The 18,747-nt window shown below is 41.1% G+C and overlaps 1 protein-coding gene across 1 annotated transcript in view; it reads right to left on the bottom strand.

Annotated features, from left to right (window-relative positions):
- Positions 1 to 5,416: 5,416 nt before the first annotated feature.
- LOC132881451 (exostosin-1) overlaps positions 5,417 to 18,747 on the bottom strand; it is a 417,070-nt gene continuing 403,739 nt past the window's right edge. Inside the window, exons 8-11 of the mRNA XM_060913916.1 lie at positions 14,161 to 14,250; positions 7,713 to 7,873; positions 7,106 to 7,277; positions 5,417 to 5,960 (exon numbers count right to left, since the gene is read on the bottom strand). Of these exons, the coding sequence (XP_060769899.1) occupies positions 5,775 to 5,960; positions 7,106 to 7,277; positions 7,713 to 7,873; positions 14,161 to 14,250 (609 nt within the window). The 3' untranslated portion in view covers positions 5,417 to 5,774. The remainder of the gene's footprint in view (positions 5,961 to 7,105; positions 7,278 to 7,712; positions 7,874 to 14,160; positions 14,251 to 18,747) is intronic.

The raw sequence follows: 18,747 nt of genomic DNA, 5'->3' as shown, positions 1-18,747 counted from the left end.
TGCATCTGCTTTCGCCTTTGCTACTGCTCTTTTTGCCTTCTGTCTCATCTCTCTGTATAACCGCCTGCGTTCCTCATCTCTCTGATCATCCCAATTCTTCTTTGCTAGCCTCTTCTCTTTTATAATTTCCTGCACTTCTTTGTTCCACCACTATGTCTCCTTGTCTTCCTTCCTCCTTCCCGATGACCACCCTAGAACCTTCCTTGCTGCCTCTCTTACTAGTATAGCAGTAGTATCCCAATCTTCTGGCAGAAATGCTTGTCTCATTTCTTCCCTAAACTCCTTCTGATGTTCAATCTCTTTTAGTTTCCACCACTTAATCTTCGGCTCCACTATTTCACGCTTCCTCCTTTTCACTTTCAAGCTCATCCTGCACACGACCGCTCGATGTTGTCTAGCTACACTCTTCCCTGCCATCACTTTACAGTCTCCAATCTCCTTCAGGTTACCCCTTCTGCAGAGTATGTAGTCCACCTGTGTAGATCTTCCTCCACTCTTAAACGTCACCCTGTGCTGCTATTTCTTCTCGAAGTATAGTATGTATTGACTATTGCCAAATTCATCCTCTTTGAAAAATCAACTACCATTTGCCCTTCCACATTTCTCTCTCTTACACCATATCTGCCCATCACGTCCTCATCTCCTCTGTTTCCCTTGCCAACATGTCCATTGAAATCTGCTCCTATCAGCACGTGCTCCTCCCTCAGTATACTTTCTACCACTTCATCCATCTTTTCCCAGAAAAACTCTTTCTTTTCATTCTCACATCCAACCTGTGGGGCGTACACACACAACATTGATTACCACTCCTTGAATCTCCAACTTCATGCCTATCGCTCTAACTGACACCCTCTTCACATCAATCACACTGTTGACCAACTCTCCCCTCAAAACAATACCAACACCATTTCTCTTTCCATCAACTCCATAATAAAACAACTTGCATCCACCTCCAATGTTCTTGGCCTTGCTTCCCTTCTACCTCGTCTCCTGCACACACAAAATGTCCAACTTCCTTCTTTCCATCATACCTGCAAACTCTCTCACTCTGCCAGTCAGTATTCCCACATTCAGTGTTCCTATCTTCAATTCTAAGCTTCTTCCCTTCCATCTTTCACACTCTCTCCTAACACGCCTCCCCCCCTTCTCCTTCTCCATTTTGGTGCAACAGTAGCATACTTTCCACCAGCACCCTGTTGACCAACAGTACCTGAGGCGGCTGTTGTTAACCCCGGCCCTGACCGATCCGGTATGGTATTGTATGGCATTTCTCTTTCCAATCCACATGTTAGATTTGGCACAGTTTTATGCTGGATGCCTTTCCTGACACAACCCTCTCCATTTATCCGGGCTTGGGACCGGCACCAAGAGTATGCTTATGCACCCCCAGTGGCTGGATTGATTCCAAGATGAGACCAAGACCTTCAGAAAGTGGTCTTGACACCAAGACCGGTCTTAAGTACTACAACACTATTGATCACACGATCTACATGCAGTACATGCTGATAATGCAGCACAATTTCCAATATACTACAGCTTGTATTGGTACAACAGTAGGAAACTCTCATGGTAGCAAATTTTAAAGTTGCATAAACACTATTTAAGCGTGTGTACATGCTATTTCAGAAATGTAGGAGGTGCGTAAATGTTGTTTATGTGCATTTAGCCTCCACTACAGCCCTGTTTACCGTGAGCTGGCCTAGTGGTTAGCGTATCTGCCTCTCGATCACAAGTTCTACTCGCGGTTGGGTCATACCAAAGACCATCAAAAAAATGGTACCTACTACCATCTGGCAAGGCATGCTGCAAAACAGATGCGAGTAGGGAAGTCAAACTCTCATGGTTGCGAGAGGACTAGCTGTATACATGTAGGTGAGAGGCCGAGGGCTATGGAAACAGAGATCAGAGCCACACCCATGTACCTCAAAGAGCTGGTTCGTACTGGGACAGGAAACTGCCTAGGAAGACCAGATCCTGGCATGGAAGGGACTTTGACTCGACTTTGACAGCCCTGTTTCCATGTTGCTGAACTGACCTGGAAGTACAATGACTTAAATGAAAAACTCGCAATAGCTTTTGTTATTAAGATTTTGCATGATCTCAAAAAAGTGCATCTTTTTTTTCTCCCTTGCCCCTTCCAGGGTTCAGTATAATTAATTTTTTATTTTTAAATTTTCTTTTACCAAATTGGCATGTTTGGGCTACGAGGTCATTAGTTAGCTATAAATAAGCACATAGTTGTTGTATTGTGTAACATTACTCCATGATATAATGTAACATCACTTAACATAATCCAGAAATCAACACAAATGTAATATATATAATACACACACTGTATTTAGGCACTGCCTGAAAGCGGAGCTCCCGATGAGTGTAAAATGTGTTAGTAAATAACCCCACGTTATTTTTTAAAAAGCAAATTAAAATTAGTGCTGAATAAAAACTTGTGTCTTATGTAAATAAAGATACAACTTTTGTTATCTGGTAGTCAAGTGTTTGAGATGCATGGCCTTGCACTTGCGATCGGGTTCCCACTGGTGGTACACTTACATTGTTCGTATAGATGTATGGACATCTTACTGTCACAAAAGCCATCAAAAATCAGGTCGATGCATTACTATATTCTCTTAAGGATGTAATATATTCTGCCATGCAATGGCAAACTGCAGTATCTGCATATTGTATCGGTGGCAAAAGGCGGTCCAGTAGCGCCACCTATTCACGATTGGACCGTCTTTTGCCACAAACACAATATTCAGATACTGCAGTTTGCTTTTGCATGGCAGTATTAACTATAACACATTTCTGGTTACACTAACAAAAGAAAAGACCATTATAAAGTTATAAAATATTCGGAAGTAAACAAAGAAATGTAGTAATGACTTGACTAAAAAAACAACAACAAACCTAAAGACTAAAAAAAATAGACATTTTGAGCCCAAAACAAGGCAATGTAAAGCACACATATATAGATTCATAAAAAATTTAAATATTGTAGTGCATTGCTAGTTATGTCAATGTTAAAAACAAGTTCTCTGAATTTAAATTTCAAACTGTTGTCCATTTTTAAGTGATAAAATATTCCGAGGAAATGCTGTGGCTGTGTACACTTGATTCCGAGTCACTAAATTAAAATACTGAGCTGCCACAGTGTGTAAAAATAAACAGTGGTGGGTTTGATTGGAGGAAATTGGTGGTGTTGATGAGGAACTGCTTGTGTTTAAGAAAGTAAACAAACTCAGTGCTTATTTCTTCAGCATGACCAATGTGACCTCACATTTATAAGACCAGCTGAAAATCAAATTGACATAATTTCCCATAACCCAAAAGTAATCCATCAGCCAATTCGCCAACGTTTATTTTTTTTGTCCTATTAAAAAAAATAGCATGACAGCTAAGTTTGGAGTGGTACCTTTTGATTGATCTGTCACACCCAGCATTCTGACATTTTTTTCAGCTCACAATTTATAACACAACAATATTGACTATTGTAATATCAAATCATTAAAACAAATACAATCTATAGCTCCACTTATAGTCTGTATAGGTATCTGATTCATCCATCCATTATCTGTAGCCGCTTATTCTGTTCTACAGGGTCACAGGCAAGCTGGAGCCTATCCCAGCTGACTATGGGTGAGAGGTGGGGTACACCCTGGACAAGTCGCCAGGTCATCGCAGGGCTGACACAGAGACAAACAACCATTCACACTCACACCATGTAAACACACTCACATTCACACAATTTAAAGCCACCAGTTAACCTAACCTGCATGTCTTTGGACTGTGGGGGAAACCAGAGCACCCAGAAGAAACCCACACAGACATGGGGAGAACATGCAAACTCCACACAGAAAGGCCCTTGCCAGCCACTGGGCTCGAACCTAGGACCTTCTTGCTGTGAGGCGACAGTGCTAAGCACTACACCACTGTGCCACTGTGTCTGATTCAGTCCAATCCATTTTTATCTAATATCAACCTCTTCCGAATCTTATCGTCATTGTTTTTGGTGAGTGTGTGGACCGACTCGGGCTGTTAGAACAAATATCACTATTCAAATATTGCATTCAAATGCTATAATACTGTAAACAAAAGGAAATATTTTTTGCTCAAGGTTTTCAAAGTAAACTTTAAAAACATTATTTTTGTGAGGACTGGGTGATTTATGAGGACCTATGGTCCTTTTTAGTCCTCATAAAGAGATAAACGCACAAACACAGTGATTGTGAGCACCTTTAGTCATTTTTGGGCCTCACAAAGTGATTAGTGGACACACACAGTGATTGTGGGGACTTTTGACGCTATCCTAGCATTGTGAGGACCTTTTTTCATTTTTAGGCTAAACACACACACACACACACACACACACACACACACACACACACACACACACACACACGTGTGAGTACCTTTAGTCATTTTTGGTCCTCACATAGGGTTAGTAGACACACAAATGGTGATTGTGGGGACTTTTGACACTATCCTAACATTTTGTGAGGAGCTTTTTAGGTCAGACAGACAGACAGACAGACAGACAGACAGACAGACACACACACACACACACACACACACACACACACAAAGAGTGCTTGTGGGGACTTTTGACACAAACCTAACATTGTGAGGACCTTTTGTTTTTTCATTTTTAGACGAAACAGACACCACACACTCAGTGATTGTGAGGACTTTTGACACTATCCTATTGTTGTGAGGACCTTTTTCAGTTTTAGGCTACACACACACACAGTGATTGTGAGCACCTTTAGTCATTTTTGGTCCTCACATGGGGTTAGTAGACACACAGTGATTGTGGGGACTTTTGACACCATCCTAACATTGTATCGGTTTTTTACATTTTTAGGTTTTACACACACACACACACACACACACACACACACACACACTGATTGTGAAGACTTTTGACAGTATTCTATCTTTGTGAGGACCTTTGTTCATTTTTAGGTTAAATACATCCACACACACTTGGTGCTTGTAAGCACTGCTGAGTCAGTGACACATAGTCATTGTGAGGATTTGTGACAATATCTCTGTCATTGTGAGGACTTTTTTTTGTAATTCTTTGGTCCTTAGAAACATGTAAATAAACACACAAACATGATTTGGGTGATTGTAAGGACATTTGGTTCTTTTTGGTCTTCACAAGTGTGTACGCACATCATGAAATCCTGTAAGTAATATTTGAAAATCACAGTTAGAACACCTGCAAATAGAAAACATTTCACCAACATGTCCTAGCTGTAAATCACCTTATATTACAATGCATCCTTTCACTTTACCCTGCCAGGAAAAACAAGACCTCAAAAACAGACTGTTTATATCCTCAGAGACGAGAGCTGAGACACATTTAATCAGCAGTCCTTTCTGTGGCATTCAGAGATTTTATTTGACTTTAGGCTTCTTTTAAAAAAAGGCAAAATCGTACAAAAAATAAGAGAACTGAATGTACATATTGCAGGCATTGTTGTGAGTTTGGGCGTCCTCCCCGTGGCCTCGACTTCAGGCTGTCTTTTCTTCCATCGAGTGTGTCCTAGGATTAATGTTGGTCTCTGTAAATGACAGTGATGATGAGGATGGAAAGTCAGCAGTGTTGGATTCTCAGATACCTGACCAGAGCCTTTAAACAAGATAAAACCCACAGTTGCATATATTTGAAATGAAATGACTTTGCAGACATTATATTTGTGAGGCCATGTCCAGGGCAATCAACCCATCGCTTTAGTGACGTTCGTGTTGATACGAGACCTCATGCGTCTTTATAGTCTCTCAATGTCCCTGTATTTCTTGCGTAAGATGGAGACCTGGTCTTTAAACAGGACCGGATCCAAACGGAGCTGAGAGTGAATGAGCGGCATGAAGCCGAACCAGGCGGCGAAGGAGTTCATGCAGGACTGCCGCTGAGCGAAGTGGTCTGGGTCGGCCCAACGTGATGACTTCGAACCCTGAAAGAGAGAGAGAAAGAGAGAGACTAAGCTACAATGCAACACAAGAACATTAATCTTAATATACAGTATCTTCTTCTTATTATTATTATTGGACTGTATTTATTGTACAATTAATTTACCAAGAATAAACCATTCAGTGCTGTTATTGGAAAATAATCAACGACATAGGACATGATGAAGCAGACTTACAACCTTCTAACAAGCATGTCCCAAAGTGTTTTATTATTATTTTGCCTCTAAAAGTTCCTCAACGGGCGGCACGGTGGTGTAGTGGTTAGCGCTGTTGCCTCACAGCAAGAAGGTCCGGGTTCGAGCCCTGTGGCCGGCGAAGGCCTTTCTGTGTGGAGTTTGCATGTTCTCCCCGTGTCCGCGTGGGTTTCCTCCGGGTGCTCCGGTTTCTTCCACAGTCCAAAGACATGCAGGTTAGGTTAACTGGTGACTCTAAATTGACCGTAGGTGTGAATGTGAGTGTGAATGGTTGTCTGTGTCTATGTGTCAGCCCTGTGATGGCCTGGTGACTTGTCCAGGGTGTACCCCGCCTTTTGCCCGTTGTCAGCTGGGATAGGCTCCAGCTTGCCTGCGACCCTGTAGAACAGGATAAAGCGGCTAGAGATAATGAGATGAGATGAATGAGAATATAAATGAGGCTAATTCCAGTTCCTCGGATGTTCCTCAGCTGCACTGCACATGTGGATCTTCAACACCATGGCTAACTTCTTGTCAAAACCACGTGCTTTGCTCAGACAGACTGAGTGAAGAGTGATGTAACTTTAGATGGACTGCATTTTTCACCTCCACAGAGGACAATTAGTGTAAACGCTGTGTCTGCACAGGCACAGGCTTTATGGATGACCCCTCTTACCCCCCTCCTACCACCCTATGGACACTTTATCCACTCGCCATCTGGCAAAATGTTCTGGAGCATCCGAGCCTGAACTCTCCAACTTGCACACTAGACTTGGACACATCCACTACTGAGACATTTGTCAAAAGGGTTATACTGCTGACTTGATGAGCAGCCACACACACACACTCCAACATTCTGCCCCAGAGCAATCCTGGCTTCTGCTGTCCTTAATGCTCCATGGGACTCACCTGGATCACACACATTTAACTAAACACACACACAGACACACACAGACCTGTTGCATCATCGTCTCCTTGTACTGTTTCTTCTGTGTGACTTTGATTGGCGGCAACTTGGTTACCGTGGAGACGAGGAAGTTCATGAGAATGTCCTCACAGTTGGCAAGCTGGTCCACCATGGAGAGGAGTCGACTAGGTAGGTAGTGAGTGTACAGGAAGTGATAGTACCTGAGAGAGAGAGAGAGAGAGAGAGAGAGAGAGAGGATAAAGATAACCAAAGAAAAAGAGTGTGAGAGAGAAAGAGCAAGAATGATGGGTGAAGAAAAAAGAAAGGTTGAAAGAAAGGATGTGTTGTGGTTTTGAGAGAAATAGGTATTTCCATTTCTGTCTTTTTCTCACCTGTTGTGTAGTGTGGTGTCTAATACACTATCGTGTGTGTGTGTGTGTGTGTGAAGAATGATCAGAGGGGCCTTCACTTTAAAACAAACTGTGATCGCTGTCTCACCTATGCCATAGATCTCTGAAATCTCCCACTGAACCTGTCAGCGCAAACATTTATATCACACTGTCTCTGAGAGCTCACTCTATCACACATACACACACACACACACATGCTGTAAAGACTGAACTCCAGAGTTATTGCACACAATTCTATTTGTGTACCTGTGGTAGAAGGCGGCGCCCGTCAGCACCATCGAGTACTCATTGGTCCACTTGGATGTGTAGCCCCACCTCTCCTTGGTGGCATCCCAGTAGTGGCTGCGTGCCGGATATCCGACTATCCGATCAGGAAAACTGTGCCACACAATGAAAGCAAAATCCACCTGAGGCAGAACAGAGGGGGGGAAAAAAACATATTAATAATTTCTCAACACGGCTGCTTTTATGCAGAGTTCGCGAAAAAACAACACAATTTCCTTATTCCCTTCATGTCACTCCGATAAACAAAATGCCTGCAGGCCAAGGGGTTGGAAATGAATTCATGGCTGTGCCTAATGCTAGAACTTTCCATTAGAAGCAAAAAAGACCCAAACATCAATCAAAGACTGAATAAAATCTCTGATTTCTGCAACGCCGCAGAGAAAAGTCTCTCTTGCTCTGTCATTAATGATACGTTGGGGTTTTTTTGCATTGAAAAAAATCCCAAGAAAATGCATTCAAAACGTCGCTCTTAATGTTGCACTACACTCCCAGCCTGATTTAATACATCAACACAAAAAAGCTCAGAGCTTCAGACATCATAATGTCCTGAGTGAACACAGTGAGTGGTGAGGTTGTGCAGCCGTGTCATGTTTAATTACGGGCCTGTTGAATAGGTGCTACGAGAGAAATAAAAGGAAGTGGCTCGCGAGTGGTGCAAACAATCGCTGTAAAGGAACATGGGCGTCATCGCTCCGCTGCCTTCCGATCTATAGAAATGAAGCCAACGTAACTCTGCCATGTTGTAGAAATTTGACTATTTGGAGTACAGACAAGAGTCAAAGTCAGGTACACCGACTCATTTCATAGGCCCGCCCCTTTTTCTCAATACCGAGGACCAGCTTGTTTCCAAGGCTGTCAATCACTTCAATCTGACATATTTACAATATCGTATAAGAACATTTTAAAAACGAACTTCTAAGGGAAAAAAATGTGCAGCTATCAGGATAGTGAACGCTAACTGTTCGGATTAGATGCTGTAAATGGAAAGACAGTTTATATGAGAAAAGTGACCTGGAAAATAGACTATTTTGTCAGTGAAATACATCGGGATGGGCGGAGCTACACATTATACTGCAGCCAGCCAGCAGGGGCGCTAAACCTGTGGCTGCTTCAATTTTTAGAGACGTCATACTGTCCTTGTTTTTTTTTTTAACAGTCACTGGGTGCAACAGAAAAGCATTCATCTTATCATCAGATGATCATGAGTTCGAATCTCAGAGATGCGATAGCCATCCATGGGTGGGAGCCAAGAGAGCAAAACTGGCCATGCCTTCTGAGTGGGAGGGGCATCCTCTCTCTCTCTCGTCAATCACAGTGACACTAGCCAATCGAGCTAATGTATGTATGTGTAAGAGGGCAGATAGCATGACTCGTTCAATATCATGCTAGCTGAATGTAATATATCTGATAGACCACAAAAAAAGCCAGCCAATATTATTATTATACATACACTTTCCTTTCAGGTGTTCAACACATCTTTCTCTTTCAAAATTCTCTGAAAATCTTCCTTATTTAATGACGCAAACCTGGCGGCCAAGTTCGTTTACAAATTGTCACAGTTGCTCACTAGTGCTGAGGTTTTACGTCTCTGATGTGCGACATCATGTTGTCTTGACAACCATGCAATATCGTAAACCATATTCAATGCTCATTCTCCATTGGCAAGAGTGACGTAATACACCTAGGATAAGCGATATGCTAACAATATCACATGCTATCGAACGAAATGAATGAAACCTGCTAGAAGGGAATAGAACACGTTTTTATTCCATTGAAAAATTGTAAAATAATATATCGTATTGTATCATATCATATAGCAGATACAGTAGTATCGTATGTTAAATATCAAACCATTGCTGAAAGAATTGAAATCGTATCGCATCATCGCGAATTCCACTGTAGTTGTATTGTCAAATATCGAATCACTGCTTCAAGCTAGACGGCCTTTCGAGTTCCTAAAATCAGTGAAATTTAGCGCCGTCGGAAATGTGGTCATTGTGATATATTTATTTATTTCCGCAATATATAAAAAAAATTACTAGGTCATTCTGTCGCTGGGAAGTTATTTAATTTGAGCGGATTCCCTAGCAAATAACGTGCATGAAATCGCTCACTTCGCACAGTCAAGCAGACGGAGGAAGTCTGTGTGCGCATGCGCAGGTTTACCTTCTTCTTCTTCTTTTGGGTTTTACAGCAGTTGGCATCCACAGTGTTGCATTACTGCCATCTACAGGTTTACCTTTGAGCATGCACTGACAGTTCCATCATTCTGTCTCTAAACGAACAGCTGAGCACACCGAGGTGCTTGCTGACCGCCCATATTTATTAGTTTGGTCCTGCGTTTCCTTTCCTTCGTATATAACATAACGTCTTTTCTTCTCGCTTTCTTTCCGTTACTGTAGTCGGTCTTTCACATTTCATTCGCACACTCACATCCTCCATTTTTCTCTCCTGTTTCACATTTGTATCCCACAATGCCTTGCCCGAACAGGGAAAGCACACCATGTTATGCATGAGGTAGTATCTTGAATTGGGTCATGGTGAAGCAGGAAAAAATACCGGAGAATTTAGAGCCACATGACTTTAAATTCCTTAATTGTTCTATTTAAAAAAAAAAAAAACAAATAAAATTGGAAGTCTGTGATTTGAATTCAGTAACTTTCGGTCCACTAAACAAAAATAACTGGGTGTTGGGGAAAATTCCTTTTATGACCTACACTTGAAAAATCTGAAAGGCGGTCTACCTTTAAGAATCTATATTATATTGTTTATCTTGTGGAAGCCTGTGCTTTACACTTCTAATTCTTTGCAGTTTGTCTCTGATACAACAAGACATGTTATTATAGTCACCTATTTGTCTTCATATCAGTGTATTCATATTTGAATAAAAGAACCATTTTTTGTTGGATATCATGTAAAAATCTACAGCAGTATCAGCTTACTGAGACAGCTGACTAATTGGAAAAAAAGAAGGCAGTCCGATTTCCAGATGATGTAATGTATGCAAATGCGTGTAGCTCTTCACCTGGAACATGCATCACTGAGTTAATGCAATGGTTTTCCATTATGCGTACTTTGTCCATTTCGAACAGTATATTTGCGTTGTCAACATGCGAATGGTGAACACTAAACTGCTTAATGGCTTTTTCCAAGCAAACTTACGATGCGTGATAAATAACCCCTGTCCACATCCCCGTGCCTCTGGCCAAGAAAACAAGCCAAAAACAGGCTCCATTTGTTTTGAACTGACAATGGGAGTGCAGAAGTTAACGACAAACAGAGAATTACATCACTTGTTTATCTTTGGATTTGCCAGCAGAACTTTCCCAGACCTAGAGCTGTTACTTTTTTTTCTCTTTGACTTCACAATGAGTTCCATTTGCGACTATCGTAATTCCCTTTGGCTGCCTTGAACATGGTGCCTGCCAGGTCTGCCTCGGGGTTAATCAGCATGTAGCAGCTATATCATCATCATCATCATCATCATCATGATCATCAGCCAGAAGAACAATGCAAAACAACTCCAGGCATTTCACTTGATCTGTTTCGGCTTGCAATCTCTCTCTAAATTCTGATCGGTCAAACAGTGTTGATTAATTCTCTACAAGTTTGAAATCATAGCTTTATATTAAAGCTAGACCGCCTTTCAGATTTTTCAAGTGCAGGTTATAAAAAGAATTTTCCCCGACACCCAATTATTTTTGTTTAGTGGACCGAAAGCTACTGAATTCAAATCACAGACTTCCAATTTAATTTTTTTTAAAATAGAACAATTAATGAAGTTAAAGCCACGTGGCCCTAAATTCTCCGCTATTTTTTCCTGCTTCACCATGACGCAATACAAGATACTACGTCATGCATCACGTGGTGTGCGTTCCCCGTTCGAGCAAGGCATTGTGGGATACAAATGTGAAACAGGAGAGAAAAATGGAGGACGTGAGTGTGTGAATGAAACGTGAAAGACTGACTACAGTAACGGAAAGCGAGAAAAAAAGACATTATGTTATATATGAAGGAAAGGAAATGCATGACCAAATTAATAAATATCAGTGGTCAGCAAGCACCTCGGTGTGATCAGTTGTTCGTTTAGCGACAGAATGATGGAACTGTCAGTGCACGCTCAAAGGTAAACCTGTAGATGGCAGTAATGCAACACTGTGGATGCCAGCTGCTGTAAAACCCAAAAGAAGAAGAAGAAGAAGGTAAACCTGCGCATGCGCACACGGACGTCCTCTGTCTGCTTGACTGTGCGAAGCGAGCGATTTCATGCACATTATTTGCTTGGGAATCCGCTCAAATTAAATAACTTCCCAGCCACAGAATAGCCTGATATTTTTTTGAGATATTGCCGAAATAAACATATATCACAATGACCAAATTTCAGAGGGAGCTAAATTTCACTGATTTTATGAAATCGAAAGGCCGTCTAGCTTTCATACGCTCATTCTAATGCATTATTTCTTTCGTAACATCTTAAGTAGGGACTTCTATGGCACATGTGGTATGTTAAAAAAGAAGCATGTAGATGTTGATAGAGTGAAGTTCATATCACTATTTAGGAAAGACCTCTCACTGTCAGTCACAGACAGAGGTCAAGTTTGAAAACTTACACTGTGTGGTTTCGCAGTTGCGGGTTTTTTTCTTACCGTCAAGAATGAGAAAAGAAGGACAGATTGGTGCAGACTGTTTATAGCTACTATAACATTCCACACCATAGCTATAAATGGATAAAAAGTCTCTTTATTGAATCAAATCAACAACAAAACATCCTCTTGGAGAAAACATTAACTCTAGAACCCTATGTATGTGGAACCCTTAATAAGTTTATGTTGAACTTTACAACGAGATTTTCACATTCACATAGTATAAGGTTCCAGTTAGAACCACAGCCCAGTGATACACTCTTAAGGTAAAAAAGGGTTAAACCTAGAAGCCTTGAGGGGTCCTTGGTTGTGTCTCTTGATAAATAAATACAGGTTCAATGCAGAACCATAAAACTCAGTACTTATCTATCAGAAAGGTTCTAAAATGGAGCTTAGGATCCTTAACTATCCAAAGAACCCATAGAAGAACTATGGCATGCGGAGTATAATATACTCAAGTATAATAATACCGGCTTCCTCGCTGGTTTTGTTTCATAATCAGGAACTATGTATCATGATACATGTCATAAATATTGGCACCTCACCTAAGACAGAAGAGGTTCTCTTAAACAAGAACGGACCTTTACTGCAAGGAAGTGTCACTAACACTGTATAAAGAAGCACACTCTCCTTTTCATCCTTCCTGGTCCTTCACCCTCTTTCCCTCCCTTTCTATCCATCTTACCGTCTCCTTCTTAGACACGCATTATTGTCTTATTAAATTATACAGCCAAGAGCAATTAAAAGCAAATCCAGCAGCCCGCTGATCCCGCACCGTGTAAATATCACGCCTGTGCTAATTGAATCTGAGGAGAGCGAATTGACATTAACAAAGTGTGTGCACAAACACAAAACACGACAACAATGGAGGGCCAGCGCACTCCGCATAACAAAGACGTCCACGGGAAGTAAGTAAGCTGATTAGCAGAAAATCTGAAAGAAGAAAAAGGAAGGATTAGTGTGGGGTTTTTTTTGTTAGGTTGGGCTTTGTTTTATTTATTCACCTTATAAGTTATATTAAAAATATATACAACATTTATGGTTATGATTCGAGGCGGGATTAACACTGCACATTTTCATGTATTTATCCAAAAATTTATGGGAAAAATTTCTTTGGACAAACATATTTAAGAAATCTATGGGTAAATATTCAACATCACTGATATTTCTGAGGGACAGAAATATCAGTGATGTTGAATGTTTCTTACTTCATCTCATTGTTAAAATGGAAATGTTTATGCCGCAAAGCAGAAATAAAATGCTTGATGGAACGCAGTTATAAGGAAAATAATCAACGATGGGATGGTATCACGTGATATGACATTCAGAGGAGTTACTCTTATTTTCCAATCACAGCAAGTTATAGTGTTTCATTCCTCTTATACAACAGCATTTTACCAATTATTTATTAATTATTTATTGATAAACGGCACATAATACTTTTTATCTGTTGATAGTCACACTGGAAACAATGTCAAACTCATTTCCCAGAGTGCACTATGGCTTATATACCATACATGGCAGCTACAGACTATGAATCCTACCTAACACACAATTTCACTGTCATGTTCATACTCACCTGATTACTGATTGAGTTTCAATCACCCACATACCCTCTAAATAAGTTCTTCTTTCGCCCCGGGTATCCTGTCTGCTAATCGCCTGAACTCTTGCCTGTTCTTTGACCAGAACTTTGCCGGATGTTTTGTTTTGTTCACCCGTTTGATTATAAACACACTTTTTGCTTTCAGGTGTTAGAGCTTTACCTCATTTGTGGACAGAACCGAGTCCTCATCCAGGCTGAGCACGGCATCAGTCCTGATGACATCATGAGGGAAAAAACGTCCGCTCATCGTCTGAGGAAACAAAGGCAGGCAAAAACATGAGTGACAACACATTTAAATTTCAACAGCAATCTAAAAAAATCCTCCAGTTATCACCCTTTCACTTCTCCTGTCAGGCTAAAAACAAATCCATCTCCACCTTGTTTAGGCATTGCCCTCATGATCAAAGCATCTGTTTCCATCCTTTGTCTCAGTCATGTGAAAAATCATACTGTATAATGTGGCAAACTGTGAACCACTTCAGAGTGAAACGCACGTTTGAATCTTTATCGTACAGCTTCTGTTTCTGTCTGTATGGAGGTCTTGCATGTTCTCCTGGTTTACGGTAAGTTCTCGGAGTTTCTTCAACATCCCAAAACCAGTCCTGGAACAGTCTCATGACCCTGATCAAGACAAAGTGCTAACTGAAGAAGAAGGGATACTTTTAAATTTTGCTTATTGCACCTTTAACGTCGTGATGTTTAAGTGTTTTGTTAGTGGGCAGGAATCCAGGAGTATGAGGAGAAACTGAGCTATTGATCCAGTAGGCTCGTTATGATGAGCAGATGTTCAATCATGTTGGTCAATAAGGGCTTCAGGCAAATGCTTCCCTAATTACAGTATTGATGCTTAATTAGAGAATCCGAGTCATTTAAACAGCTTCATTTAAAAGATTTGTTTAACCTTAATACATTTACTTTATGTGGACCTGAAGGGAGTTTTTATTTGATTAGCTAGCTCTGACAGCTTGGAAAAAAACCCGGCGAGGTTTTTCTAATCTTTGTCCTGTTTCCTGTTATTATGCTTAGGTTCTTGTTCATGGCTGACTTGGTCTTGATGTCATCTTCCACAGAACATTGTAGCCCATCCACCTGAAGGTATCGACATACTGTACATTCAGACTTGCTTTTCTGCTCACCACAGATGTAAAGATTGGTTATTTGAGTTACCGCAGCCCTCTGGTTACACTCTTCCTCATCAAATCGTTTCCACCCATAGAACTACTGTTCGCAGGACGTTCTCTATTTTTCACACCATTTTTAAAAAACACTCTTGAGACTGTTGAACCCCCATGAAACAAGTTAATTCCTATTATCACTCATGTTACAGCCAAAGACAAGGAACGTGACCTTTTGAGCCTGTCAAAGTCTAAAAGCAAGAAATAAAACATTTGAGGATCCAGGGGAACATCAGTTTATCAGTGTTTGACCTTTTGGATGTGCTAATTTTTAAAATATATGTACCTCAATTAAGACTTGGCTTAATTTAATGCTGGCATTGATAACTAGCATTTTGCTTTTTGCCCTCTTTCTTAGAGCTTTGGAAGCTGAATGAAAAACCCATAGAGAAAGCCTAATATACAGACATTTGCATAAATTAAAACCCTTTTTTGCCTTACTACTATACTCTAGCAGAGCTATTGCCACTTCTGAAAAAGATACTTTGGTTGCGGTGTGACTTCCTGGAGCCAAGTAATCAGAACATTTGGTTAAACTGATCTCTAGATATTACCCATAAAGGGTAGATATGATCTGATCTAGAAGGAAGGAAGGAAGGAAGGAAGGAAGGCCACAAGATGTTTATAGTCAATCTATCAAGACTTCAGATATGAACTGTCCATCAAAACCTGGCTATTTCTGTGTCCAACCATCTTCACTTCTGAATATATTTTTAGCTTCTATGCTCCCTCAATAATCTGTACATCCTGTTTCCTGATTTGCCCCTCATTTTGCTTGTATGGTCATTGTTTCAGCATGGTGGTGTAGTGGTTAGCACTGTCACCTCACAGCAAGAAGGCTCTGGGTTCAAGCCCAGTTGCTGATAGGGGCCTTTCTGTGTGGAGTTTGTATGTTCTTCCAGTGTCTGCGTGGATTTCCTCTGGGTGCTCTGTTTCCCCCCACAGTCCAAAGACATCCAAGTTAGGCTAATAGAGATCTTGCAGTCACGTGACCGGAAAGTACACAACCGCCATTGTGTCGGTCAAAAACACCGCTGAATACTGCTGCACTCGTGTACAGAATGGATCAATTTCAACCGACGGACTACACGGCTCATTTTTCTAATGAACAGATAACTAGATATATGTCTAAAATAAACGATCTACAGATTTGTGACCCTTATGGCTTTCCAGACGGAGTTTTCATGACCGGATTTTGAACTGCCAGCGGAATACCCGGACGTGTATGATTACCTCATCAACTTTCCCTCGCTGTTCAGTGGTGAAGCACTGCGTGCTTATAAATCTCTGGACAGTTTTCTTTACAGAAATTCAGGATTTGTCAGAGACTCAGATGTGGCATCTTGTAAACAAGAAAATGATCCTCACTGGATGGGTAAGTCACTTAAGTATTGAGTATAGCACTGACCAGCCGATTATAGAATAGAATAAGGTAATTCCAAATCGTCCGTGTTGTTTACATGGATCTGGCATTGGAGAGGTAGAAGCTTGGCAGTGGAGGTTTGAGTAGCTGTTTTCTGAGCTTAGTCAACAGGCCGGCTCTGCCTGTAGCCTCGCTTTTGCTTCGGCTCCCGGCACCACCTCCTTCGCTTTGCTTCCAATAACAATCCACGGAGACCCCGCTGGTCTCGCAATCTGGTCTCGTCCGGAATGTTTTTTTTTTTTTCTCGTCCGGAATGTTGTGCATGCGATGGAAATCGCTACAAACCGTCATTTTCTGCTGGAAACCAATGTCCAGTAAGTCCATACGGTTGTAGTGGATATTGAAGTCCGGTACAGACGAACAACACGCAAAAATACACACCAAAAACATAAAAAACGTGCACAGGTAGGGAGAGCTTGTAGCCGCAGCCGTTGTAGTAGAATTGTATATAGTAGGGTTTTCCAGAAGAAAAGGTAGAAGTAAAAGCAGAAGTAGAACTAGAAGTAGAAGGCGGAATATGGCGTTTGACCTACAAGATGGCGTCTGTCACAATCTGGATCGGCTGTGACGTCACATGTAAGATCTCTATTGGTGGCTATGAATGTAAGTGTGAATGGTTGTTTGTCTCTATGTGTCAGCCCTGTGATGATTTGGTGACTTGTCTAGGGTGTACCCCACTTCTCACCCATAGTCAGCTTGCCTGCGACCCTGCACAGGATAAGTGGTTATGGATAATGAATGGATGGTCATTGTTTCCTGGGGAAATTTGGTTCCCAGAGTGCAGAGATGATAAGGTGTCAAATCTCTGTTGACCCATCCTTCAATACTCAGCCCTATTTTGTCCCTCAAGTTTCTTATATCGTCATTGTTTCCTGTTCTTGCTTTTTATATGGCCATTGTTTCCTGGAGGACATTTAATTCCTACAAAGTAGTGAAGGGTCCAAAATAGGGACCAGATTGAAGGGTTGACTCGTCTTTTGTACACCATCCTGATTTGTTCCTCTTTTTCCTAATATGGCCAGCATTTCCTGGAAATGTCCAAAGTGGAGAACGACTGCAGGACATCATATCAGCTCTATTTCTGCTGACCTATCCTGACACCATCTGCCCAATTTTGTCCCTCATGTTCCTTATATAGTCATCATTTGCCCTTTTTTATGGTGATCATTTCCTGTGTGGCATTTAACTTATACAAAGTGGCGAAAATCCAAAGTGGGGACAGGCTTGTAAGAACCCTTGATTCTGTCTTTGTTGTCCCACTATGCTTTGTACACTTTCTGTCCTGATTTGTTCTTCTATTGTCCTTATATGGTCAAGGTTGCCTGGGGACATTTGGTTCCCACAAAGTAGTGAAAAGTCAAGTATGGGGATAGGACCATAAGACATGATATTTGCTTTGATTTTATCCCTGATAACCCATTTGTCAAGACTCCTATACCACATGATCAGTTTTGCTGCTCACTTTCTTTATATGCTCATTATTTCCTAAGGAAATTTGGTTCCTTCAAGGTAGTGAAAAGTTCAAAGCGGGGACAGGATTGTAGCGCAACAAACCTGCTTTGATTTTGTTTCTGATGACCCATTGCCCAATCCTCTGTACATCTTTTGTGTCCCATTTTGCTCATTACTTTCCTTATATGGCCATTGTTTCCTGCAGATATTTGGTTCCCACAAAGTAGTGAACAGTACAATATGAGGACAGGTTTACAGGGTCCAAAGGATCCAAAGTCCTCTTGGATTGACCCACTACACTTTGTACACTATCTTTAACTGTTCATCCCTCTTTTTCCTAATATAGTCATCGTTTCCTGGGAACATTTGGCTTGCGCAAAACAGTGAAAAGTCCAAGGTGGGGATAAGAGTGTAGGGTGTCACATCTAATTTGATTCTGTCTCTGTTGTCCTATTATGCTTTGCATGCCATCTGTCTGTCTTGATTTGTTCATTTCTTTCCTTATATGGTTATGAATATTGTTTCCTGCCACTGTTACCATGGTTACTAATTAATCTCACCTGCTGCTTGTTATCTTTGTTCTAGTTTGTCTATTTATATGCTCTTGTTTTCCCTGCATGGTCGCCAGGTATTTATTTATTTGCCGAATTTCCCCAGTGGTTCCCTAGACTTCACATTGGCATTTTCCCACTTCCTA

This window comes from Neoarius graeffei, chromosome 2 (genome assembly GCF_027579695.1).
Source record: "Neoarius graeffei isolate fNeoGra1 chromosome 2, fNeoGra1.pri, whole genome shotgun sequence".
Classification (NCBI taxonomy): Eukaryota; Metazoa; Chordata; class Actinopteri; order Siluriformes; family Ariidae; genus Neoarius; species Neoarius graeffei.
This window is presented reverse-complemented; position numbering and strand designations above follow the sequence as displayed.